The sequence below is a fragment of the Oncorhynchus tshawytscha genome, unplaced genomic scaffold, assembly GCF_018296145.1.
Source record: "Oncorhynchus tshawytscha isolate Ot180627B unplaced genomic scaffold, Otsh_v2.0 Un_contig_2871_pilon_pilon, whole genome shotgun sequence".
NCBI lineage: Eukaryota > Metazoa > Chordata > Actinopteri > Salmoniformes > Salmonidae > Oncorhynchus > Oncorhynchus tshawytscha.
Genome location: NW_024609607.1, coordinates 86,387 through 112,500, shown reverse-complemented (window position 1 = coordinate 112,500; position 26,114 = coordinate 86,387). Strand labels below are relative to the sequence as shown.

The following is a 26,114-nucleotide window of genomic DNA, read 5'->3' as shown; positions in this document are numbered from 1 at the left end:
AGAGAGAGAGAGAGAGAGAGAGGGGAGAGAGAGAGAGAGAGAGAGAGAGAGAGAGAGAGAGAGGGGGAGAGAGAGAGAGAGAGAGCCAGAGAGAGAGATGGGGGAGAGAGAGAGAGAGAGAGAGAGAGAGAGAGAGAGAGGAGGGGGGGAGAGAGAGAGAGATGTGGGAGAGAGACAGAGAGAGAGAGAGCCAGAGAGAGAGATGGGGGAGAGAGAGAGAGATGGGGAGAGAGAGAGAGAGAGAGAGAGAGAGAGAGAGGGGGGAGAGAGAGAGAGAGAGATGGGGGAGAGAGAGAGAGAGGGGGGAGAGAGAGAGAGAGAGAGATGGGGTAGAGAGAGAGAGAGAGAGAGAGGAGGGGGGTAGAGAGAGAGAGAGAGATGGGGTAGAGAGAGAGAGAGAGATGGAGATTCAGTGTGTGTATATTCCTGTAACCTGTGTGTGTGTGTTCCTGTAACCTGTGTGTGTGTGTGTGTGTGTGTGTGTGTGTGTGTGTGTGTGTGTGTTTGTATTCCTGTAACCTGTGTGTGTGTGTGTGTGTGTGTGTATACCTGTAACCTGTGTGTGTGTGTGTGTGTATACCTGTAACCTGTGTGTGTGTTCCTGTAACCTGTGTGTGTGTGTGTGTGTGTGTATACCTGTAACCTGTGTGTGTGTTCCTGTAACCTGTGTGTGTGTGTGTGTGTGTGTGTATACCTGTAACCTGTGTGTGTGTGTGTGTGTGTGTGTGTGTGTGTATACCTGTAACATGTGTGTGTGTGTGTGTGTGTGTGTGTGTGTGTGTGTGTGTACCTGTAACCTGTGTGTGTGTTCCTGTAACCTGTGTGTGTGTGTGTGTGTATGTGTGTATGTGTGTGTGTGTGTGTGTGTGTTCCTGTAACCTGTGTGTGTGTTCCTGTAACCTGTGTGTGTGTGTGTGTGTGTGTGTGTATGTGTGTATGTGTGTGTGTGTGTGTGTGTGTTTGTATTCCTGTAACATGTGTGTGTGTTCCTGGCACACACGTGTTTTTTTTGCGCCGACAGAGATGGACGCCTCGCTTCGAGTTCTTTGGAAACTATGCAGTATTTTGTTTTTTAATGTATTATTTCTTACACTGTTACCCCGGGAAATCTGAAGTCTTATTACATACAGCCGGGAAGAACTATTGGATATAAAAGCAACGTCAACTTATCTACGTTATGACCAGGAATAAGACTTTCCCGAATCGGATCCTCTGTTCGGACCACCACCCAGGACAATGGATCGGATCCCAGTAGGCGACCCAAAACAACGCCGCCGCAGAAGGGTCAGACGGAGCGGTCTTCTGGTCAGGCTCCGTAGACGGGCACACCACTCACCTCTCCAGAGTATACTACTCGCCAATGTCCAGTCTCTTGACAACAAGGCAGACGAAATTAGAGCAAGAGTTGCCTTCCAGAGAGACATCAGAGATTGTAACATTCTTTGTTTCACAGAAACATGGCTCACTTGGGATACGTTATCAGAGTCGGTACAGCCACCCGGTTTCTTCACACATCGCACCAACAGAAACAAACATCTCTCTGGTAAGAAGAAGGGTGGGGGTGTATGCCTTATGATTAACGAGACGTGGTGTGATCATAACAACATACAGGAACTCAAGTCCTTTTGTTCACCTGACCTAGAATTCCTTACGATCAAATGCCGACCGCATTATCTACCAAGAGAATTGTCTTCGATTATAATCACAGTCGTGTATATTCCCCCCCAAGCAGACACCTCGACGGCCCTGAAAGAACTTCATTGGACTCAATGTAAACTGGAAACCACATATGCTGAGGCTGCATTTATTGTAGCTGGGGATATTAACAATGCTAAAAAAATTCATCAGCATATCGAATGCGCGACCCGGGCTGGCAACACTAGATCATTGCTACTCTAATTTCGGCAACGCATACAAAGCCCTCCCTCGCCCTCCTTTTGGCAAATCTTACCACAACTCTATTTTGTTGCTCCCAGCCTATAGAGAGAAACTAAAACAGGAAACACCCGTGCTCAGGTCTGTTCAACGCTGGTCCGACCAATCTGATTCCACGCTTCAAGATTGCTTCGATCACGTGGACTGGGATATGTTCAGGATAGCATTGGACAATGACATTGATGTATACGCTGATTTGGTGATCGAGTTTATTAGGAAGTGCATCAGTGATGTGGTACCCACGGTGACTATTAAATCCTTCCCAAACCAGAAACCGTGGATTGATGGCAGCATTTGTGCAAAACTGAAAGAGCGGACCACTGCTTTTAATCATGGCAAGGCGACCAGAAACATGACCGAATACAAACAGTGTAGCTATTCCCTCCGCAAGGCAATCAAACAAGTTAAGCGTCAGTATAGAGACAAAGTAGAGTCGCAATTCAACGTCTGAGACACGAGACGTATGTGGCAACACACAGTCAATCACGGACTACAAAAGAAAACCAGCCTAGTCGCGGACAGCGATGTCTTGCTCCCAGACAAACTAAACAACTTCTTTGCTCGCTTTGAGGACAATACAGTGCCACTGACACGGCCCGCTACCAAAACCTGCGGACTCTCCTTCACCGCAGCCAACATGAGTAAAACGTTTAAACGTGTCAACCCTCGCAAGACTGCCGGCCCAGACGGCATCCCTAACCGCGTCCTCAGAGCATGCGCAGAACAGCTCGCTGGTGTGTTTTCGGACATATTCAATCAATCCTTCCTTATCCCAGTCTGCTGTTCACACATGCTTCAAGAGGGCCACCATTGTTCCTGTTCCCAAGAAAGCCAAGGTAACTGAGCTAAATGACTATCGCCCCGTAGCACTCACTTCCGTCATGATGAAGTGCTTTGAGAGACTAGTCAAGGATCATATCACCTCCACCGTACCTCAGGAAAATAACCTCACACTCAACGTCAACAAAACAAAGGAGATGATCGTGGACTTCAGGAAACATCAGAGGGAGCACCCCCTTTTCCACATTGACGGGACAGTAGTGGAGAAGGTGGAAAGTTTCAAGTTCCTCGGCGTACACAAACTGAAATGGTCCACCCACACAGACAGCGTGGTGAAGAAGGTACAACAGCGCCTCTTCAAACTCAGAAGGCTGAAGAAATGTGGCTTGTTACCAGAAACACTCAAACTTTTACAGATGCACAATCAAGAGCATCCTGTCGGGATGTATCACCGCCTGGTACGGCAACTGCTCCGCCCACAACCGTAAGGCACTCCTGGGGGTAGTGAGGTCTGCACAACGTATCACCGGGGGCAAACTACCTGCCCTCCAGGACACCTACACCACCCGATGTCACAGGAAGATCAAAAAGATCATCAAGGACAAAACCACCCGAGCCACTGCCTGTTCACCCCGCTATCATCCAGAAGCGAGGTCAGTACAGGTGCCTCAAAGCAGGGACCGAGAGACTGAAAAACAGCTTCTATCTCAAGAGATAGAGATCCTTTATTCTCTATTTTGGTTAGGTCAGGGTGTGACTAGGGTGGGCGTTCTAGTTTCTTTATTTCTAGGTTGGCTTGGTTTCCGATCAGAGGCAGCGTTTTGTCCTTCATTGTTTTTTGCCGGTTCACGTAATAAAGATGATGATCCCAAACCAAGATGCATTTTGGTCCGATTCTTACAACAACATTCGTGACACCATCTCTCATCCATATATTTATATGTACATATTCTTATTCATTCCTTTACACTTGTGTGTATAAGGTAGTTGTTGTGGAAGTGTTAGATTGCTTGGTAGATATTACTGCACGGTCAGAACTAGAAGCACAAGTATTTCGCTACACTCGCATTAACATCTGCTAACCATGTGACCAATAACATTTGATTTGATTTAACTAGGCAAGTCAGTTAAGAAAAAAATCTTGTTTACAATGACAGCCTAGGAACAGTGGGTTAACTGCCCTGTTCAGGGGCAGAACGACAGATTTTTACCTTGTCAGCTCAGGGATTCGATCTAGCAACCTTTCGGTTACTAGTCCAACGCTCTAACCACTAGGCTACCTGCCACCCCTACGTACAGGCATGTCCGTGCTCGTGCGTGTGCATGCGTGTATAACTCACATGAAGCAGCAGAGGGCTCCACAGATGAGCCAGGTGACCAGTCCAGTGGTGTGTGTGGTCTCTGTCAGAACCTGGACCTGACAGTGGGGACACGTCATCTGGCCGGGTACGTCTCTTGGCAGCGGCTGCTGCATCACCACCACCTGGGTTACTGCAGAGGAAGGAGAACACTGGTTAGAACCAGATAGAACTGGTCAGAACAGGATAGAACCTCTTTGGATGGAGTTATCACAGATCTAGAATGATATTATATTTCTATGGGAGATGACCACTTTAATAGTGGATTGAATTTGAACTACAGTTAAGTGTTTCTGTTGTTGTTTGATCTCTATGTCACACCTCCTCAGAGATGTGGGGTAGAGGATGAGGTACTAGCACCCCGACGACCTCATATCTATGTCACACCTCCTCAGAGATGTGGGGTAGAGGATGAGGTACTAGCACCCCGACGACCTCATATCTATGTCACACCTCCTCAGAGATGTGGGGTAGAGGATGAGGTACTAGCACCCCGACGACCTCATATCTATGTCACACCTCCTCAGAGATGTGGGGTAGAGGATGAGGTACTAGCACCCCGACGACCTCATATCTATGTCACACCTCCTCAGAGATGTGGGGTAGAGGATGAGGTACTAGCACCCCGACGACCTCATATCTATGTCACACCTCCTCAGAGATGTGGGGTAGAGGATGAGGTACTAGCACCCCGACGACCTCATATCTATGTCACACCTCCTCAGAGATGTGGGGTAGAGGATGAGGTACTAGCACCCCGACGACCTCATATCTATGTCACACCTCCTCAGAGATGTGGGGTAGAGGATGAGGTACTAGCACCCCGACGACCTCATATCATGTCAGAGGGGTTGCTAAGGCCAGGTGTTGCTTACGTCAGAATATCCTGCCACAAACAACTGTTCTCTGGTTTTCCACATGGGGAACTGTGAATAACAAAATGAGGAACCGATTTAGTTAGTTTTGGTGCATCAGTTGCGGGTTTACTTCAGTGTGTGTGAGTGTGAGTGTGAGTGTGAGTGTGAGTGTGTGTGTGTGTGTGTGTGTGTGTGTGTGTGTGTGTGTGTGTGTGTGTGTGTGTGTGTGTGTGTGTGTGTGTGTGTGTGTGTGTACATGACTCACCACCAGGGGTGATTGTAGGTTGTGTCTGGGGAGGGGGTTGGTTCATGTCTGGTTGGAGAACTGATAATAAGAGATAAATGTCAATGAATAAATCCACCAATAAATATCACTATTGAATCTCCAGTGAAATATCTCTTTAGCCGCCGGGGGCTGGTGGAGTGGTGCTGTCGGGAGGAGTTGTTAAAAAATAAAAAAATTCAAAAATCAAGATCAGGTGAGACCATTCTCGCCAATGAGATACACAAAAGAACAACAGGCACAACGGTTTATACTGGTTACCACAAACACAGAGTCAAATTTAGCTATATCGTAAAAAATGCATGAAAACTAAAATCTGCTTTTTTTGGTATTATTATAAGGTTAGGGTTAGATATAAGGTTAGCAGTGTGGTTAGGGTTCGGTTTAAAATCACATTTTAAGAAGATACATTTTTAAGTGGGGTTTAGGACTTTGTGGCTGTAGTAACTAGTGGTGACCAGGCACAATTCTGATATAAAGTGTTTTTTCTCAAAGTTGTCGGGATATCACGTCCTACTTATATCAGTACTCTTGTAACGACCTAATCATTACCAAACAAATATCCCATCAAATAAGCCACACATTGCAAGTAAGCCATTGCAGCTTTTGTTATCCAAATTGAACACTCTCTCATTGACCTTCATACAAAAAAATCCTCACCTCTCAAATAAGGTATGGACGAGTTGTGTGTTTTCTCTAAACAAAATTAAAAGACACCCCTCTTCTAACAGGTATTTATCTTTATCCACTCTGACCCGCTCACTCCAGCCCACCAGCCCACCTTACCCAGCTCAGAACACCCTATCCCAGCCCACCTTATCCCAGCTCAGAACACCCTATCCCAGCCCACCTTATCCCAGCTTAGAACAACCTATCCCAGCCCACCTTACCCAGCTTAGAACACCCACCCTATCCCAGCCCACCTTATCCCAGCTCAGAACACCCTATCCCAGCCCACCTTATCCCAACTCAGAACACCCTATCCCAGCCCACCTTATCCCAGCTCAGAACACCCTATCCCAGCCCACCTTATCCCAGCTCAGAACACCCTATCCCAGCCCACCTTATCCCAGCCCACCCTATCCCAGCCCACCTTATCCCAGCTCAGAACACCCTATCCCAGCCCACCTTATCCCAACTCAGAACACCCTATCCCAGCCCACCTTATCCCAGCTCAGAACACCCTATCCCAGCCCACCTTATCCCAACTCCCAGAACACCCTATCCCAGCCCACCTTAGAACACCCTATCCCAGCCCACCTTATCCCTCAGACACCCATCCCAGAACACCCTATCCCAGCCCACCTTATCCAGCTCAGAACACCCTATCCCAGCCCACCTTATCGCAGCCCACCTTAGAACACCCTATCCCAGCCCACCTTATCCCAGCTCAGAACACCCTATCCCAGCCCACCTTATCCCAGCTTAGAACACCCTATCCCAGCCCACCTTACCCAGCTCAGAACACCCTATCCCAGCCCACCTTACCCAGCTCAGAACACCCTTTCCCAGCAAGGAGCAGAGTGACAGTCCCTTACCTGTCTGGAGCCCTGGAGGAGACAAGGTACTGTGGAGCTACAGATGAGAACTGCAACTCCCTTAAGAGACAACGAAACTGAAGCACCGAGAGAGACAGACAGAGAGAGAGAGAGAGAGAGAGAGAGAGAGAGAGAGAGAGAGAGAGAGAGAGAGAGAGAGAGAGAGAGAGAGAGAGAGAGAGAGAGAGAGAGAGAGTGTGTGTGTGGGGGGGCGAGCAGACAGAGCATCAAACATGAAACAGTATCATCATGATGATAAATCTACAGTTAGACTATTAGAACGTAATGCAGACTAGATAGTCATTACTTTACTAACATCGGTCCATTGGTGTTTGGGAAAACAAGATAGTTAACACACCAAACACAGGCCTTTTTTCAGGTGAATACATTTTTAGAAAGAAATATTGAATGCATGTGTGTGTGTTTCTGGAAACAAGGGCCACTATCATCTCAAAAGTCAAAGTCATTATTGACTTCATTAAAACAATTATTGTTAATCAATTAAAGGGGCAATCAGCAGTTAATGCATCCATTTTTTGGATCTTGAAGAATATAACTTATTCTGCCTTATGAGTTTAGTTCAACTGTTGTACCCCATCAGAACCCAAAATATCAGCTTGTTTTGCTCCAATGTTTGTAAATGTAAAAATAGCACTGTATAGCCCAAAACATTGATAAAGATATACTTTTGGACGGTCAGTCAGTGCATAGCTCTGTCTTCGAGTGGTTACATTCCTCCAGCCCCATCCCACAGCTTTTTACAGAAACAGAGGCAGGGTTCAGCTTTTTTATTGTTTCAACTGTGGACTGTCCCTTTAAAAAACCCAACAACCAATCAATACCAACGTCAATACAAATAGAATCCTACTTCCTGTCTAACATGAAGATTCACAGAATGAAAGAAAACACATATTACAATCAGTGTAAAGAGTCTGCTAGAAGTGGCCTTAGCTTGTTACACACTGACACTAGTCAATGTTAAGCTGGTCTTCCAGTAGTCATTTCAGCCACAGTCAGACTATTGTCTTTACACTGTGACTTCTCACAACAGATATTTCTATTTTCATGAGGAGTTGTGGATGTGGATGTGGATCACTTTGTGGCAGCAGTGGCTGTGGGCCGGGGCTAGTTGTGGATGTGGATCACTTTGTGGCAGCAGTGGCTGTGGGCCGGGGCTAGTTGTGGATGTGGATCACTTTGTGGCAGGTGTCTCATCTTGGTCTGTTCACATGCGTTTGTGGATGTGGATCACTCTCTTGCAGTTGGGGCAGCGGTGTTCTACGTCCTTACAGGAGTCAACACAGAACGGAATCAAACAGCATGGCCAGCACCTAGAGAGAGAGAGAGAGAGAGAGAGAGAGCCAGAGAGAGAGATGGGAGAGAGAGACAGAGAGAGATGGGGGAGAGAGACAGAGAGAGAGAGCCAGAGAGAGAGATGGGGGAGAGAGAGACAGAGAGAGAGAGAGAGATGGGGAGAGAGAGAGAGATGGGGTAGAGAGAGAGAGAGACAGAGAGAGAGATGGGGGAGACAGAGAGAGATGGGGTAGAGAGACAGAGAGAGATGGGGTAGAGAGACAGAGAGAGAGAGAGCCAGAGAGAGAGAGAGAGAGAGAGAGAGAGAGCGAGACAGAGAGAGATGGGGTAGAGAGAGAGAGAGAGACAGAGAGAGAGAGAGAGAGCGAGACAGAGAGAGATGGGGTATAGAGAGAGAGAGATGGGGTAGAGAGAGAGAGAGATGGGGTAGAGAGAGAGAGAGAGAGAGAGACAGAGACAGAGACAGAGACAGAGAGAGAGAGAGAGCGAGAGAAGGGATTCAGTGTGTGTATCCATCTGTACAGTGTATGTGTGTTTGTGAGACAGAGAAAAAAAAACGTGTGCCACATGTCTGCATGTGTGTGTGTGTGTGTGTGTGTGTGTGTGTGTGTGTGTGTGTGTGTGTACAACTTACAGGAAGAAGCCGAGTGATCCACAGATGACCCAGGTGAGCAGTCCAGTGGTGTGTGTGGTCTCTGTCAGAACCGGGACCTGACAGTGGGGACACATCATCTGGCTGGGTACGTCTCTTGGCAGCGGCTGCTGCATCACCACCACCTGGGTTACTGCAGAGGGAGGAGAATACTGGTTAGAACCAGATAGAACTGGTCAGAACTGGATATAACTTCATAGAATTGGATAGAACTGGACAGGACTAGAAAGAATCCCCACCACCCGGGTTACTGCGGAGAATACTGGTTAGAACCAGATAGAACTGGACAGGACTAGAAAGAATCCCCACCACCCGGGTTACTGTACGGAGAGGAAAATACTGGTCAGAACTGGATAGAACTCAATAGAATGGGATGGACAGAACCAGACAGAGCTAGATAGAACAGGATAGAACAACTTAGGCCCCCCAAAAATTGTGTCACTTGTTGTTAGTTCTATATTTCAAACCCCTACAGAGGAAGAGGATTCGAGGGGTTGCTATGGCTGGGTGTTGCTAGGGCCAGGACGTCCAGCCAATACCTTGTGTGTGTACAACTTGGTTCTCGTTTTTCACTGGGTACTGTGAATACTAAAATAAGGAACCGATTGAGGTAGTTTTGGTCTGAGTTTTTTTCAGTGTGTGTGTGTGACTCACCGCTGGGGCCGTTTGTAGGTTGTGCCATGCCCGTGCCGTATTGGGGAGGTGGTGGGTACATGCCGGGTTGGGAACCTGATCAATAAGGGATGAATAAATACATCAATACACTGTGTAATTTATCACAAACCCAGGGATACAGAATGGTTGGCCAGCGTTATGGGAGCACAAACCCAGAGATACAGAGTGGTTGGCCAGCATTATGGGAACACAAACCCAGGGATACAGAATGGTTGGCCAGCATTGTGGGACCACAAACCCAGGGATACAGAGTGGTTGGCCAGCATTATAGGACCACAAACCCAGAGATACAGAGTGGTTGGCCAGCAATTATGGGAACACAAACCCAGGGATACAGAGTGGTTGGCCAGCATTATGGGAACACAAACCCAGAGATACAGAGTGGTTGGCCAGCATTATGGGACCACAAACCCAGGGATACAGAGTGGTTGGCCAGCATTATAGGACCACAAACCCAGGGATTTTTTTATATATTTTTATTTATTTTACCTTTATTTTACTAGGCAAGTCAGTTAAGAACTAATTCTTATTTTCAATGACGGACTAGGAACAGTGGGTTAACTGCCGGTTCAGGGGCAGAACGACAGATTTGTACCTTATCAGCTCGGGGATTTGAACTTGCAACCTTTCGGTTACTAGTCCAACGCTCTAACCACTAGGCTACCCTGCAGAGTGGTTGGCTAGCATTATGGGACCACAAACCCAGGGATAGAGAGTGGTTGGCCAGGGTTACGGGACCACAAACCCAGGGATACAGAGTGGTTGGCCAGGGTTATGGGAACACAAACCCAGGGATACAGAGTGGTTGGCCAGGGTTATGGGAACACAAACCCAGGGATACAGAGTGGTTGGCCAGGGTTATGGGAACACAAACCCAGGGATACAGAGTGGTTGGTCAGCCTTATTGGACTACAAACCCAGGGATACAGAGTGGATGGCCAGCATTATGGGAACACAAACCCAGGGATACAGAGTGGTTGGCCAGCGTTATGGTGACACAAACCCAGGGAGACAGAGTGGTTGGCCAGCCCTTAACAAGGATGTTCATGACATCTATAGCTATCGTGACACACACATCGGCTGTCCCCATAGGAGCACCCTTTTCAGTTCCAGGAAGAACCCTTTTAGGCTCCAAGAAGAACCCTTTTCGGTTCCAGGAAGAACCCTTTAGGTTCCAAGAAGAACCCTTTCAGGTTTCATGAAGGTTCTAGATAGCGTCTTATTTTCTAAGAGTGTAAGCTTAAACTGTCCCTAAGAGTATCAGTGTAGATCTGATCTCTTACCTCCCTGGAAGCCAGGCTGAGGGGGGTAGGCTGTTCCCCCCCCACTTCCCTGGTAGCCCGCCGGGGGGCCGGGGTAGGGGGGAGCAGACAAGTCCTGGGGGGGTCCATATTGGCTCTTCTCCATCCTGTCAGGGGTGGGTTTGAGAGAGAGAGAGAGAGAGAGAGAGAGAGAGAGAGAGGAAGAAAGTGAGCACAAACACAGTGAGCACACCTTATGAAAATATCACATTGAGAAAACATATGTCTCTGCCCCCACCTTCTCTCCCCCCTATAATACACAGTACAGTATGTCATCTGGAATCAGTTATAATACACAGTACAGTATGTCATCTGGAATCAGTTATAATACACAGTACAGTATGTCATCTGGAATCAGCTATAATACACAGTACAGTATGTCATCTGGAATCAGCTATAATACACAGTACAGTATGTCATCTGGAATCAGCTATAATACACAGTACAGTATGTCATCTGGAATCAGTTATAATACACAGTACAGTATGTCATCTGGAATCAGCTATAATACACAGTACAGTATGTCATCTGGAATCAGCTATAATACACAGTACAGTATGTCATCTGGAATCAGCTATAATACACAGTACAGTATGTCATCTGGAATCAGCTATAAGTATGTCATCTGGAATCAGTATAATACAGTACAGTATGTCATCTGGAATCAGCTATAATACACAGTACAGTATGTCATCTGGAATCAGCTATAATACACAGTACAGTATGTCATCTGGAATCAGCTATAATACACAGTACAGTATGTCATCTGGAATCAGCTATAATACACAGTACACTATGTCATCTGGAATCAGTATGTCATCTGGAATCAGCTATAATACACAGTACAGTATGTCATCTGGAATCAGTTATAATACACAGTACAGTATGTCATCTGGAATCAGTTATAATACACAGTACAGTATGTAATCTGGAATCAGTTATAATACACAGTACAGTATGTCATCTGGAATCAGTTATAATACACAGTGCAGTATGTCATCTGTAATCAGCTATATTACATCACATCATCTAAACATAATTGATCTATGAGGTCTCCCTTAGGAAACAGGTCTTCTGATCCAAATGGGACTTCCTGGTTCAATAAATGTTCAAAAAATAAATACAAATTCTAACCTCCTGATTCATTCTAACCTCAGGCTCATCGATAACCTTTACTTACAGTAACCAGTTCAGTCGTTAAAAACAAACTACATTATAAGGAAATTCATAGATTATACTACTGTGCTATAAATACAGTGCATTCAGAAAGTATTCAGACCCCTTGACCTTTTCCACATTTATTTAAATTACAGCATTATTCTAAAATTGATTACATTTGAAAAAATCATCCGAAATCTACACACGATACCCCATAATGACATCACAATACCCCATAATGACATCACAATACCACTTAATGACATCACAATACCCCATAACGACAAAGCAAAAACAGGTTCTTAAAACTGTTTGCATTTTTAAGAAACAAAACCAAAATATCTTTTTTACATAGGTATTCAGACCCTTTGCTATGAAATTGACTCGAAATTGAGCTCCGGTGCATCCTGTTTGTATTGATCATCCTTGAAATGTTTCTACAACTTGATTGGAGTCCAGCTGTGGTAAATTCAATTGATTGGACATGATTTGGAAAGGCACACACCTGACAGTGCATGTCACAGCAAAAACCAAGCCATGAGGTCGAAGGAATTGTCCGTAGAGCTCCGAGACAGAATTGTGTCGAGGCACAGATCTGGGGAAGGGTACCAAAAACATGTCTGCAGCATTGTAGCTCACCAAGAACACAGTGGCCTCCATCATTCATAAATAGAAAAAGATTGGAACCATCAAGACTCTTCCTAGAGCTGGCGGCCCGGCCAAACTGAGCAATCGGGGGAGAAGGGCCTTGGTCAGGGAGGTGAAGAAGAACCAGATGGTCACTCTATCAGAGCTCTAGAGTTCCTCTGTGGAGATGGGAGAACCTTCCAGAAGGACAACCATCTCTGCAGCACCCCACAAATCAGGCCTTTATGGTAGAGTGGCCAGATGGAAGCACTCAGTAAAATGCACATGACAGCCCGCTTGGAGTTTACCAAAAGGCACCTAAAGGACTCAGACCATCAGAAACAAGATTCTCTGGACTGATGAAACCAAGATTGAACTCTTTGCCCTGAATGCCAAGCGTCACGTCTGGAGGAAACCTAGCACCATCCCTACGGTTTTCAGCGGCAGGGACTGCGAGGCAAAGATTAATGGAGCAAAGTACAGAGAGATCCTTGATGAAATCCTGATCCAGAGGGCTCAGGAACTCAGACTGGGGTGAAGGTTCACCTTCCAACAGGACAACGACCCTAAGCACACAGTCAAGACAACGCAGGAGTGGCTTCGGGACAAGACTCTGAATGTCCTCGAGTGGCCCAGACTTGAACCCAATCGAACATCTTTGGTGAGACCTGAAAATAGCTGTGCAGCGACACTCCCCATCCAACCTGACAGAGTTTTAGAGGATCTGCAGAGAGGAACGAGAGGAATACAGGTGTGCTAAACTTGTAGCGTCATACCCAAGAAGACCCGCGGCTGTAATCGCTGCCAAAGGTGCTTCAACAAGTCCCGAGTAAAGGCTCTGAATACTTATGTAAATGTGATATGTTCATTTGTTTTTGTTTTTATACATTAGCTAACATTTCTAAAAAACTGTTTTTGATTTGTCATTGTGGGGTATTATGTGCAGATTGATGAGGGGAAAACGATTTAATCAATTTAAGAATAGGGCTGTAATGTAACAAAATTTGGAAAAAGTCAAGGGTTCTGAATGCTCTGTATGAGTTCATCCCAAATGACACACTATTTCCCATGTGGGCCCTGGTCAAAAGCAGGGCACTAAATATGAACCAGGCTGCCATTTGGGACAAAGCCTATGCGTAAATGTTATACAGCATCATGTAGTTGATTATGGTGTTGTTATGAAGTTGTAACGGAGGCTTATCTGTTGGACTTTGTTCCACGGGATCATGAGGAAGTGAGGTAGAGTTGTTTAGTGTGTTTTGCGGGGAGCTGCTGCTGCGCAGAAGAAAAATCAGCCTGCGCAGAGAAGCACGAGATTGAACCTCACTCAACTTTCTAGTTTTCCCCGTTAGTTACCACTATCAACCCTTTACTGTGGGAATTGTGATCGAATCAACGCAATTATTAGCTACTTTCAATGCAACATACCGAAACAAAACCAACTATTCAAGAGACTTTGTTGTAGACAGAACTCATCAGAGAAGGATTCTATTGCATTGACAAGCACATACTCTAGTCTAAACAGACCGGTGCGCCATAACCAATCAGAGCTGCAGTAGGCCTATATGCAAATAAACCACGACCATACATGTGCCATTCACGTTGAACGTGACTGTCTTTACAGAATCAGCGGTCGTGAGTAGATGAGCTGTTTTGAGATCATATTCTTTGCTCGTTGGTGAGTTATTAGCCCAGTTATAGATCAGTTGTAATCCTCAATGGAGGAGTGTTTGTTTCCTACAAGACACAACAGGTGTGCATTTCTAGACATCATTGAAAAGTGACTCAGGTAAAGAACTTTTTTGTCTTAAAGGGGCAGTGTTGTATTTGTCAGATTTTCTGTAATAATGGTATGGGAATAAAATGGTTTCTTGCATCAAACAACTCAACAACATTTTCAGTCACCTCCTTGTCTGAAGGACAAGTGGATAAACAGGTTCATGTCAACAAGCCCTGCATGTGTTTTTCCAAACAACTCATAGAATGTAGCCTACATTGAACACCACACATTGGCTGCTACTGTAGCCTGAATGATAGAACAGCTATTTCCATGTTAAAATGTTATGGGATGCATTTTCTCCATTGTTTTTGATGGTAGGCCCCTCTGGTAGTCCTACATTATGATCAAATAGTAGTCTACTTGATCACTGTTAAAACCAGGGGCGCAACTTTGGTTTTAGAAGTGGGGGGGACATAATTGTATTATTTTTATCCACTCGGATAAACACTCCAAACAACCTACCTGACCGCTCGGAGGCGTCCGCATGGTCCTAACGCCCACCGTTGCCTCGTTTAGTATCACATTTCAATGATAAAACTGGGGGGGACTAAATGGAATTTCAGAATGTGGGGGGGGTGGACATGTCCCCAGTAAAGTTGCGCCCCTGGTTAAAACTAACTTAAAGTGGGTACAGCCTCAGTGGTCACAGTAAACGTGCGCCAGAAGTTGCACAGAATGTTGAAGTTTACGCTCAGCAGACCTGAAATTTGCTCAGTGATGAAAACATTTGAGGGAACAGTCTATTCCCTACATACTGTCATTCACTACTTTTAACCGGAGTCCTATGGGCCCTGATCAACAGTAGTACACTACCCCATGGGCCCTGATCAACAGTAGTACACTACCCTATGGTCCCTGGTCAACAGTAGTATTCTACCTATGGGCCCTGGTCAACAGTAGTCCACTACCCTATGGGCCCTGGTCAACAGTAGTATTCTACCCTATGGGCCCTGGTCAACAGTAGTATTCCACCCTATGGGCCCTGGTCAACAGTAGTATTCCACCCTATGGGCCCTGGTCAACAGTAGTACACTACCCTACACTACCCTATGGGCCCTGGTCAACAGTAGTACACTACCCTATGGGCCCTGGTCAACAGTAGTATTCTACCCTATGGGCCCTGGTCAACAGTAGTATTCTACCCTATGGTCCCTGGTCAACAGTAGTACACTACCCTAAGGGCCCTGGTCAACAGTAGTACACTACCCTATGGGCCCTGGTCAACAGTAGTCCACTACCCTATGGGCCCTGGTCAACAGTAGTATTCTACCCTATGGGCCCTGGTCAACAGTAGTATTCCACCCTATGGGCCCTGGTCAACAGTAGTACACTACCCTATGGGCCCTGGTCAACAGTAGTCCACTACCCTATGGGCCCTGGTCAACAGTAGTATTCTACCCTATGGGCCCTGGTCAACAGTAGTATTCCACCCTATGGGCCCTGGTCAACAGTAGTATTCCACCCTATGGGCCCTGGTCAACAGTAGTACACTACCCTACACTACCCTATGGGCCCTGGTCAACAGTAGTACACTACCCTATGGGCCCTGGTCAACAGTAGTATTCTACCCTATGGGCCCTGGTCAACAGTAGTATTCTACCCTATGGTCCCTGGTCAACAGTAGTACACTACCCTAAGGGCCCTGGTCAACAGTAGTACACTACCCTATGGGCCCTGGTCAACAGTAGTACACTACCCTATGGGCCCTGGTCAACAGTAGTCCACTACCCTATGGGCCCTGGTCAACAGTAGTATTCTACCCTATGGGCCCTGGTCAACAGTAGTATTCCACCCTATGGGCCCTGGTCAACAGTAGTATTCCACCCTATGGGCCCTGGTCAACAGTAGTACACTACCCTACACTACCCTATGGGCCCTGGTCAACAGTAGTACACTACCCTATGGGCCCTGGTCAACAGTAGTATTCTACCCTATGGGCCCTGGTCAACAGTAGTATTCTACCCTATGGTCCCTGGTCAACAGTAGTACACTACCCTAAGGGCCCTGGTCAACAGTAGTACACTACCCTATGGGCCCTGGTCAACAGTAGTACACTACCCTATGGGCCCTGGTCAACAGTAGTCCACTACCCTATGGGCCCTGGTCAACAGTAGTATTCTACCCTATGGGCCCTGGTCAACAGTAGTATTCTACCCTATGGGCCCTGGTCAACAGTAGTATTCTACCCTATGGGCCCTGGTCAACAGTAGTATTCTACCCTATGGGCCCTGGTCAACAGTAGTATTCTACCCTATGGGCCCTGGTCAACAGTAGTATTCTACCCTATGGGCCCTGGTCAACAGTAGTACACTACCCTATGGGCCCTGGTCAACAGTAGTACACTACCCTATGGGCCCTGGTCAACAGTAGTATTCTACCCTATGGGCCCTGGTCAACAGTAGTACACTACCCTATGGGCCCTGGTCAACAGTAGTCCACTACCCTATGGGCCCTGGTCAACAGTGGGTTAAATAGAATTAAAGACCCATTTCAGGAAGTGTTTTGAATTTGAAATACAAAATGTTACAACTTTTTAAATTAGTAGCTTCTACTCTTCCATCTGTTGAGAAGTAATTGAATATAGATTTTTTTTCAGATTACTTCCTGAACTGACTGATCTCAATTGGAATTGACCCCAAACCTGACCTTTACTATACCCATTTACTATGGGCAGGAACCATAACTCTCACACCCTAGTCAGTTAAACATTTACACAAGGATTCATTTTCATTTCCTTAATCCAACATCTCACAGAACAGCTGGACATGTCCCCATAATGGGCCCTGGGTATTCTACCCTATCCTGGTTTGGTTAGCTATCAAATTCACTGATGTGTGAAGTACAGTTTTCCACTCTGTCTGTGTGTACACATCTAACAGAGCTGTCTGTGTGTACACATCTAACAGAGCTGTCTGTGTGTACACATCTAACAGAGCTGTCTGTGTGTACACATCTAACAGAGCTGTCTGTGTGTACACATCTAACAGCGCTGTCTGTGTGTACACATCTAACAGCGCTGTCTGTGTGTACACATCTAACAGAGCTGTCTGTGTGTACACATCTAACAGAGCTGTCTGTGTGTACACATCTAACAGCGCTGTCTGTGTGTACACATCTAACAGCGCTGTCTGTGTGTACACATCTAACAGAGCTGTCTGTGTGTACACATCTAACAGCGCTGTCTGTGTACACATCTAACAGTGCTGTCTGTGTGTACACATCTAACAGAGCTGTCTGTGTGTACACATCTAACAGAGCTGTCTGTGTGTACACGTCTAACAGAGCTGTCTGTGTGTACACGTCTAACAGACCTGTCTGTGTGTACACATCTAACAGAGCTGTCTGTGTGTACACATCTAACAGAGCTGACTGTGTGTACACATCTGTGTGTACAATCTAGCGCTGTCTGTGTGTACACATCTAACAGAGCTGTCTGTGTGTACACATCTAACAGAGCTGTCTGTGTGTACACATCTAACAGAGCTGTCTGTGTGTACACATCTAACAGCGCTGTCTGTGTGTACACATCTAACAGCGCTGTCTGTGTGTACACATCTAACAGCGCTGTCTGTGTGTACACATCTAACAGCGCTGTCTGTGTGTACACATCTAACAGCGCTGTCTGTGTGTACACATCTAACAGCGCTGTCTGTGTGTACACATCTAACAGCGCTGTCTGTGTGTACACATCTAACAGCGCTGTCTGTGTGTACACATCTAACAGCGCTGTCTGTGTGTACACATCTAACAGAGATGTCTGTGTGTACACATCTAACAGAGCTGTCTGTGTGTACACATCTAACAGAGATGTCTGTGTGTACACATCTAACAGAGCTGTCTGTGTGTACACATCTAACAGAGCTGTCTGTGTGTACACATCTAACAGAGCTGTCTGTGTGTACACATCTAACAGATCTGTCTGTGTGTACACATCTAACAGATCTGTCTGTGTGTACACATCTAACAGAGCTGTCTGTGTGTACACATCTAACAGAGCTGTCTGTGTGTACACATCTAACAGAGCTGTCTGTGTGTACACATCTAACAGAGCTGTCTGTGTGTACACATCTAACAGCGCTGTCTGTGTGTACACATCTAACAGAGCTGTCTGTGTGTACACATCTAACAGAGCTGTCTGTGTGTACACATCTAACAGAGCTGTCTGTGTACACATCTAACAGAGCTGTCTGTGTGTACACATCTAACAGAGCTGTCTGTGTGTACACATCTAACAGCGCTGTCTGTGTGTACACATCTAACAGAGCTGTCTGTGTGTACACATCTAACAGCGCTGTCTGTGTGTACACATCTAACAGCGCTGTCTGTGTGTACACATCTAACAGAGCTGTCTGTGTGTACACATCTAACAGAGCTGTCTGTGTGTACACATCTAACAGAGCTGTCTGTGTGTACACATCTAACAGAGCTGTCTGTGTGTACACATCTAACAGAGCTGTCTGTGTGTACACATCTAACAGACTGTCTGTGTGTACACATCTAACAGAGCTGTCTGTGTGTACACATCTAACAGATCTGTCTGGGTGTACACATCTAACAGAGCTGTCTGTGTGTACACATCTAACAACGCTGTCTGTGTGTACACATCCAACAGAGATGTCTGTGTGTACACATCTAACAGCGCTGTCTGTGTGTACACATCTAACAGAGCTGTCTGTGTGTACACATCTAACAGAGCTGTCTGTGTGTACACATCTAACAGAGCTGTCTGTGTACACATCTAACAACGCTGTCTGTGTGTACACATCCAACAGAGATGTCTGTGTGTACACATCTAACAGCGCTGTCTGTGTGTACACATCCAACAGAGATGTCTGTGTGTACACATCTAACAGCGCTGTCTGTGTGTACACATCTAACAGAGCTGTCTGTGTGTACACATCTAACAGAGCTGTCTGTGTGTACACATCTAACAACGCTGTCTGTGTGTACACGTCTAACAGAGCTGTCTGTGTGTACACATCTAACAGAGATGTCTGTGTGTACACATCTAACAGCGCTGTCTGTGTGTACACGTCTAACAGAGCTGTCTGTGAGGAAACATCTAACAGAGCTGTCAAACATTAGGCACCAAGACAGAGTTAGAAGGTAGGGTGACTGGTGCTGTGTTTTCTCTAAACCGATTTAAAAACACCCCTCTTCTAACAAGTCTTTTCTTTCTCACGTAGCAACACACACAAAACAAACACAGATATTCCTAGTCATACACACAACTCTTTCATATGTTATTATATCCTCCAAAGAAGCACTCTGAAACCCCCCAACTCAGAGCACCCTTTCCCAGCCACGAGCAGAGCAACAGCCCCTTACCTTTTTGGAGTCCTGGAGGAGACGAGGTACTGTGGACTGTGTGGAGCTAAAGATCAGAGCTGCTACTCCCTCGAGACAGTGAGAAAGTGAACCAGGTAGGAAAGAGAGCGAGAACGAGCGCACACACAGAGGGGAGGAGTGGGGCAGATGAGGTAACAACGTTATCTGAAGTGGCTGAATAGTGAACACAAGCCCGATGGAAAATAACTCCACCCGTTGGTCAATCACTAGTTCCAGTGTAATTGCATCATCACTGTGTGACGACGAATCCCAGTATAAAAGTAAACAGGAAATTCCACTCACACCAGGGGCATTTCACAAATGACAATGAGCCCTGGTCAAAAGTAGTGCACTCCTGTATCTAGGGAACATGGTGTCATGTGGGACACAGGCCTGAAGACACCTATTCTCATCAATAGACCAGAGACCTCTGACTCACTAAAGGGTTTTAAAGTGAAGAGGTGGAGGGGTGTGAATATGCTGTGTGTGTGTGTGTGTTCGTGTGTGTTCGTGTGTGTGTGTGTGTGTGTGTTTTGAGGGGAAATTGTGGCTGTGGTGAGTTAAGGTGTTTATAGTTCTGGTTGGAAAATACGTTTGTTAGTGAGAAGACAGAAGACCTAGTAGCCAGCAGAGAGCATTAACCAGCAGCCTATTATCACCATGACTCATCCTCAGTTAGACTATTAGAACCTAATGCAGACCAGACAGTCATTTCTTTACTAACATTGGTCCATTGGTGTTTAAAAAAAAGGTCATTAGAACACCTAACATAGGCCTATTTTCAGGTGAATACATTTTAGAAAAGTGTGTGTGTTCATCCATCCACCATTTGTTACCTGAGAATGTATACTGAACAAAAATATAAACGTAACATGCAACAATTTCAACAGTTTTACTGAGTTACAGTAAATCAGTCAATTGAAATAAATGTATTAGGCTCTAATCTATGGACTTCATATGACTGGGCAGGGGCGCAGCCATAGACGGGCCTGGAAGAACATAGGCCCACCCACTTGGGAGCCAGGCCCAGCCAATCAGAATGATTTGTTCCCCCACAAAAGGGCTTTATTACAGACAGAAATAGTCCTCAATTTCATCAGCTGTCTGGGTGGCTGGTCTCAGACTGGTCTGGTGTGGTTATTCAACATTCTGCCATATTGTCTAAAACAATGTTGGAGGTGGCTTATGGTAGAGAAATTAACATTAAATTCTCTGGCAACAGCTCTGGTGGACATTCCTTCAGTCAGCATGCCAATTGCATGCTCCCTCAAAACTTGAGACATCTGTGGCATTGCACACTTTAGAGTGGCCTCCCGCACACATACACTTGTATCCCTCCTCCGGCTTGGCTACTGCGGGGTACCGTTCAGAGGAATGGCAGCCCGGAGGAATGGAAGCCCAGAGGAATGGAAGCCCAGAGGAATGGAAGCCCAGAGGAATGGAAGCCCAGAGGAATGGCAGCCCGGAGGAATGGCAGCCCAGAGGAATGGAAGCCCAGAGGAATGGAAGCCCAGAGGAATGGAAGCCCAGAGGAATGGAAGCCCAGAGGAATGGCACTTCAAGCATTTCTCTACCCTTCACCAGGTGGTTACAGACTGAAACAACGCAAAGAGGATTCGCCATGAGTCCAAAACACTGGATACGGAGACCGAGGCCGGGACTCTGCGCACCCAAGCTGAGGGGACGCGGCACCTGGGAGTGAGACTGCAGCATATCCACTTCTGGAAGTCGGAGCTGCAGTGGCACATCGAGAAGCTGGTGGCCGAGACAGACCTCCTCCTGGGGCAGAAGAGGAGGCTGTTGAAGGCGCTGGACGCCACCGAGATCCCGTTCGCCATCGCCACGGATAACCTAACCTGTCGGGAACGGCGACCGCGTAGAAGAGGAGCTGCTGATGATACAAAAATAACATCGACTTGTCTTTGCTCTAGTTCACCAAAATACTTGTATCATTATTAAATGTTGCCTAGACGTAATTTCACTAGAAACCAATCTGAAAATAAGGTGATGGTTGTGTTTGTGTACCGCAGGAGGTGGAGTTGATCAGGAGCATCCAGGCTCTGTTGAAGAGAACGCTGAGTCAGGCTGTCAATCAAATCAAGTGAGCGTCACAATGAAACAATAAGGGGGTTTATTTATCAAAACTTGGATGATACAAATTATGGCAAGCAAATAAACCAAAGTGCTTTAAAATATACCTAGGGCTAAATTACTTGAAAAACGAACTGTCCTATAAAGTATTAACGTTAAAAAGAACTACGCTATAACGTGCAGGAACAGAACGTACATAAACCAAAAATCAACTCGCTGATGGGACGTTCCATTATAAGGGGAGTGGCCAGCTCCAAGGCAAGTCTGCAAACCGTCAAGTTTTACATTTCTACAATAATGATAACGTTAAATATAAGCATTATTTTATCAATAACAGTATACAATATCAATGTATAACTGTACTTCGCTATTTTAAACACTCGTCAAAGGGAAAAAGAGTTCCACTGGGGTGAACAGAGGGTGGGCATTTCCCAACTCCCTTCCGGAACCGAATTTTAACCCTGGGATTCAGGTCGGACCTCCTTTATCAGCACACCGTGGCATCCATCACTGCTGAGGAATAGAGGTAAACAAGACATTACTTTGAACTGTGACTATTTACTTGAGAATGATAATGGTTAAATTATAACAATGACTGTTACCACAAACTATGAAGCGTGCACGCAACATAGAAAACAATGATAGCAAATGTCAAACTGTATTTCTGCAATACAGTTACGTATGGGATATAAGAAACAAAAGCTGTGTGTCGCGTCGTCATCTATATTATGTGTATAGTGCAAATTGAGTGAAAACGTGCATAATTAAAATGATATTTGTTATGGCCTGTACACTTGTGTAACAGTATAACTTTAGACCGTCCCCTCGCCCATACCCGGGCGCGAACCAGGGACCCTCTGCACACATCAACAACAGTCACCCTCGAAGCATCGTTACCCATCGCTCCGCATATTTTCCGCCATTTTGTTCAAATCTGAAAACGTTGGAGCCTATTTTCTGAAGAACTGCATTATGGGCCATGAAAGAACGGAAATGTTGTCCACTGCTTGTATACTTTGTATTTTGGTGAATGAAGTGCGGGAACTTTTGGTAGAATAACTATACCCATACTATGACCAATAAGCATACTCCAGTCAATTTACTTAACAAATAGTAAGGTTAGTATAAGCATTTTAACGCAGTTGATGAATTTTCAGTTAAATAGCTACAGTGCAAGTTAACCCAACTGAGCTGCAAACGTAGCTAGCTATCTAACAAACTTTACATACTGCATAGCTAGCTAACTGAATTAAATATCACCAGTTACCTAACTTCATAATGACTAGTTATCTTGATGTAATTGTAAAACAAACTCCAAATGCATTTGTAGGTAGCTAGCTAATAGCCATGGAAGAGAGTGAAAGGATAGCTGCTCCAGCTGTCAGAAGGTAGAGTAGACTATTCTGGATAGGGCAGGTACTGTTGTGAAGTTCCACTCCATAGTAAGAAGTGAGGACGGAGAGAATCGTAACATAATATTCAGTGCAGTCTAATTTTAGTATAATGAAGTCTGTTTTCTGTCCTCAGATACAGAGCTGTGAAACCCTGTCTGCAGATGAAGAGCAATGGTTCCCAGTCCTGTTCCTGGGGTCTCAAAGGGGTGCGCATTTTAATTTTTGCCTTAGTGCCACTCAGCTGATTCAAATGATCAAGTCATCATCAAGCTTCAAGTAGTATTTATGTATTCATTTGTGACGCTATCCTTGATATGATCCTGCTGTTGTCACATGCATCTATCCAATGTAATGTTTGTTTGTTTATAAGATATATTATACTTTATACTAATCCACAATGACCTGGTGATGTAAAAGTCTAATGACATTATCTTACATATTCCTACAGATGCCTTGCAACTGGAGATTTCTTAAACGATTGCCTACAGTTACTGTGTAGGGCACTGCACAGTTGGGTGACCAGGGCCATCTGGGACTGTCTCGTGGGGGATTTCAGGCATCTGTGAAGGCTACCTGTGTCCTGCATAACTTCATGATGATGAACAGGAGGGGACCTGCAGCGCTCCGCCGTGTGCCAGAGGAGAGGTCTGCTGCTCTGCAGGATGTTGCCAGGATGGGGGCCAACAACGCACACAGGAGGCAATCTGTGTGCAGGAGACCTTCACCTCCTACTTCTTAGCAAAGGATGCTGTTCCCTGGCAACATAGACTACACTATGCACAACCAAAGGCTCTTTTAAGAGCCATCCACATTGCAATAAGAGTATTCTTCAATTTACTTAGCTATGTCAACTGCAGTTATTCATTTCAGTTTCTGTTCCTGTGATTTCTACTTCGCCGGTGAGGGTGCTGTTTAGGTAGGTGTGGTGTCTGTACAAAAACAAAACAGGCTCTTTTAAGAGTCACCCATATTGAAAACATTTAGAACAATTAGACACCCTATAAGCCACACCTACACACTTATCTATCAATCTGATGTATGTGTTGTGTAGTAAGCAGGCTCCGGTGTATAACTGTGGCTCCTTCCACCTTCAAAGAATAGACAAGAGGACAAACCATGGAGAATAGTAACACACTTCATTATTTATATAACTAAATTGTTTGTACTCAAGTGTCTGCATAAAGTACTCTGCAGCCACTTAGTGAGGCCACACACACACAGATTCCTGTTGAACACCGTCTCTTTAACGGACTTATTTTCTCAATAACAGTCTCCTTCACTCCATCCCTCTCTCCCCTTCTCCCGTAATCATGTAGGTCAGTGGTTGCCAAACTTTTTATGGTCCCATACCCCTTCAAACATTCAACCTAGCTGCGTACCCCCTCTAGCACCAGGGTCAGCGCATTCTCAAATGTTTTTTGCCATCATTGTAAGCCTGCCACTCACACACACTATACATTTATTAAACATAAGAGTCTGAGTTTGTCACAACCTGGCTCGTGGGAATTAACAAAGAGCTCTTATAGGATCAAGGGCACATAATAATATTCAATACATTTGCTATTTATTTAGCCATCTTACATATAAAACATTTTGTTCATTGAAAATAGTTTTTTAATTTTTTAAATGTTATTTAAACGTTAATCGCATTTTTATTTGGCGTACCCGTTTGGAATATCTGCTGTAGGTTATATCAGCTTTGTCAGTGAACTCCTCCTGTGTCTGAACTGGCTCCATAGAGGGCACAGCATGATCAGAGGTGAGAGGTCACTTGGTTGGGTTAACAGGAAGTATTATTAAAGAGATGCTTTACATTGAAATACAGATAGAGATGTCGTAGTCCAAGAGTTTAGAATTTTACCTCCTGATTATTATGACTGACAGTGATGGCATGATTAAGCCTTGTTTGTTTTTTTATTTTGTCTCCTCTGCAGGTAAGTTTTGATGTGAGAGAGTATGCCAACCGCCAGACCCATCATCGCCACCTCAGCCGCTGTTACGATAACCTTCAGGCCAATTTGGGGCCCAAGGCTGGTTAGGAGACACCTCTAGAGACACTTATGTAAAACATTTCACATTCTCTACTGGTTGAAGTCTCTCATTTGATGAAATACCACACCTATCCTGTCCTCAGATCAGTGCAGATGAAGGAAATTAGATAGATGAACCTATTTACATGATGCATAGGAAGTGTAATGTACTGTGTTTTTAAAAATTCTGTTTCTGTATATATGAATTACAAATCAGCCCTTTAACTAGTTAAATCATGTTTCTAGTCTATTGCATAGTTAATGTGTAACCAAGCATTGATATCCCAGGACCAAGATTGGTAAACGCTTGAAGTGTATAATTGTAATACATACATGCAGACACAGCATCATTCAAAGACTGGAAGTTGATACTCCTGGTATTGGATATGACTGAAAAAGAATCTCACAGACATTCATACCTGAACCGCACCTTTATTTGCCAAGGTAGAGTACATGATCAGTGAATATATTAAATGTACAGGCTACAATGTGGGAATCTCATGCTACATGTATATACGACTTGCATCCTTGGCACAAAGTTATATTATATTATACTCAATCCATAGGCTTCATTAATGTCATTCAGACTGTTTTGAAGTTGATACAACCGGCTATGATAGCTTAAGTTCATATCTAGGTTCTGAACCAATATGTATACCAAACGTTTGGGTCCATACACAGATCAGCTAGACAGCTACACATCCATAGGCATACAGGGATTTTTATCCCCCACTGCCCAATAAACAAGAAAATAGTTAGCTAGTTACGTTATCCACAAGGCAAGCTTACAAAATTGTACATTCAATTTGCAGTAAACGCTTTACCTAGATAGATTATTTACATCCACCGTTTCACAAGACGACAGCCTGGTTTGCTGGTTGCTTCAGGAGTCCCTAAAACAAACACGAATTACAATGTCATATTCATGTCAAAACACCCATAAAACTAGCTAGTTGGCTACTGTTAAGCTAGTCAGAAAGCTTGCTAAATCGCGATTTTCGCAAATTGACTTT

General features: G+C 45.2%; 2 protein-coding genes and 1 long non-coding RNA gene across 6 annotated transcripts in view; 1 reads left to right on the top strand and 2 right to left on the bottom strand.

The window, feature by feature from the left end:
• LOC121845258 (lipopolysaccharide-induced tumor necrosis factor-alpha factor homolog) overlaps nt 1-6,857 on the bottom strand; it is a 7,484-nt gene extending 627 nt beyond the window's left edge. Inside the window, exons 1-3 of the mRNA XM_042316222.1 lie at nt 6,752-6,857; nt 5,196-5,255; nt 4,056-4,206 (exon numbers count right to left, since the gene is read on the bottom strand). Coding sequence (XP_042172156.1) covers nt 4,056-4,206; nt 5,196-5,241 — 197 coding nt within the window. The 5' untranslated portion in view covers nt 5,242-5,255; nt 6,752-6,857. The remainder of the gene's footprint in view (nt 1-4,055; nt 4,207-5,195; nt 5,256-6,751) is intronic.
• A 667-nt stretch (nt 6,858-7,524) lies between these two features.
• LOC112238973 (lipopolysaccharide-induced tumor necrosis factor-alpha factor homolog) lies at nt 7,525-19,767 on the bottom strand. Of its 2 annotated transcripts, XM_042316221.1 has the most exons (6): nt 19,587-19,767; nt 10,676-10,800; nt 9,372-9,446; nt 8,700-8,850; nt 7,948-8,082; nt 7,525-7,897 (listed from the first exon to the last, which is right to left on the bottom strand). In XM_042316221.1, exons 2-5 carry the CDS (start codon nt 10,797-10,799, stop codon nt 7,977-7,979), a joined length of 456 nt encoding a protein of 151 aa, XP_042172155.1. In that variant the 5' UTR covers nt 10,800; nt 19,587-19,767; the 3' UTR covers nt 7,525-7,897; nt 7,948-7,976. The 2 variants fall into 2 exon arrangements, with proteins under 2 accessions (XP_042172155.1, XP_042172154.1); XM_042316220.1 differs by having other exon boundaries at nt 7,525-8,082; nt 19,587-19,765.
• A 2,108-nt stretch (nt 19,768-21,875) lies between these two features.
• LOC112238974 lies at nt 21,876-25,151 on the top strand. Of its 3 annotated transcripts, XR_006082479.1 has the most exons (4): nt 22,634-22,795; nt 23,205-23,277; nt 23,520-23,987; nt 25,006-25,151. It is a non-coding gene; the product is annotated as an uncharacterized LOC112238974 (long non-coding RNA). The 3 variants fall into 3 exon arrangements; XR_002951727.2 differs by lacking the exons at nt 22,634-22,795; nt 25,006-25,151 and adding an exon at nt 21,876-22,203 and having other exon boundaries at nt 23,520-24,519; XR_002951726.2 differs by lacking the exon at nt 25,006-25,151 and having other exon boundaries at nt 22,632-22,795; nt 23,520-24,519.
• The last annotated feature ends 963 nt before the right edge of the window (nt 25,152-26,114 follow it).

Bases quoted from the DNA above. Each gene is read 5' to 3' on its own strand.
- LOC112238973 (XM_042316221.1), bottom strand. From the start codon at position 10,799: ATGGAGAAGAGCCAATATGGACCCCCCCAGGACTTGTCTGCTCCCCCC. The intron at 8,851-9,371 runs GTGAGTCACACA...CTCCCTCTGCAG, and splicing joins ACCTACAAACGGCCCCAGCG to TAACCCAGGTGGTGGTGATG. The intron at 8,083-8,699 runs GTAAGTTGTACA...CTCTCTCTCTAG, and splicing joins GGATCACTCGGCTTCTTCCT to GTGCTGGCCATGCTGTTTGA.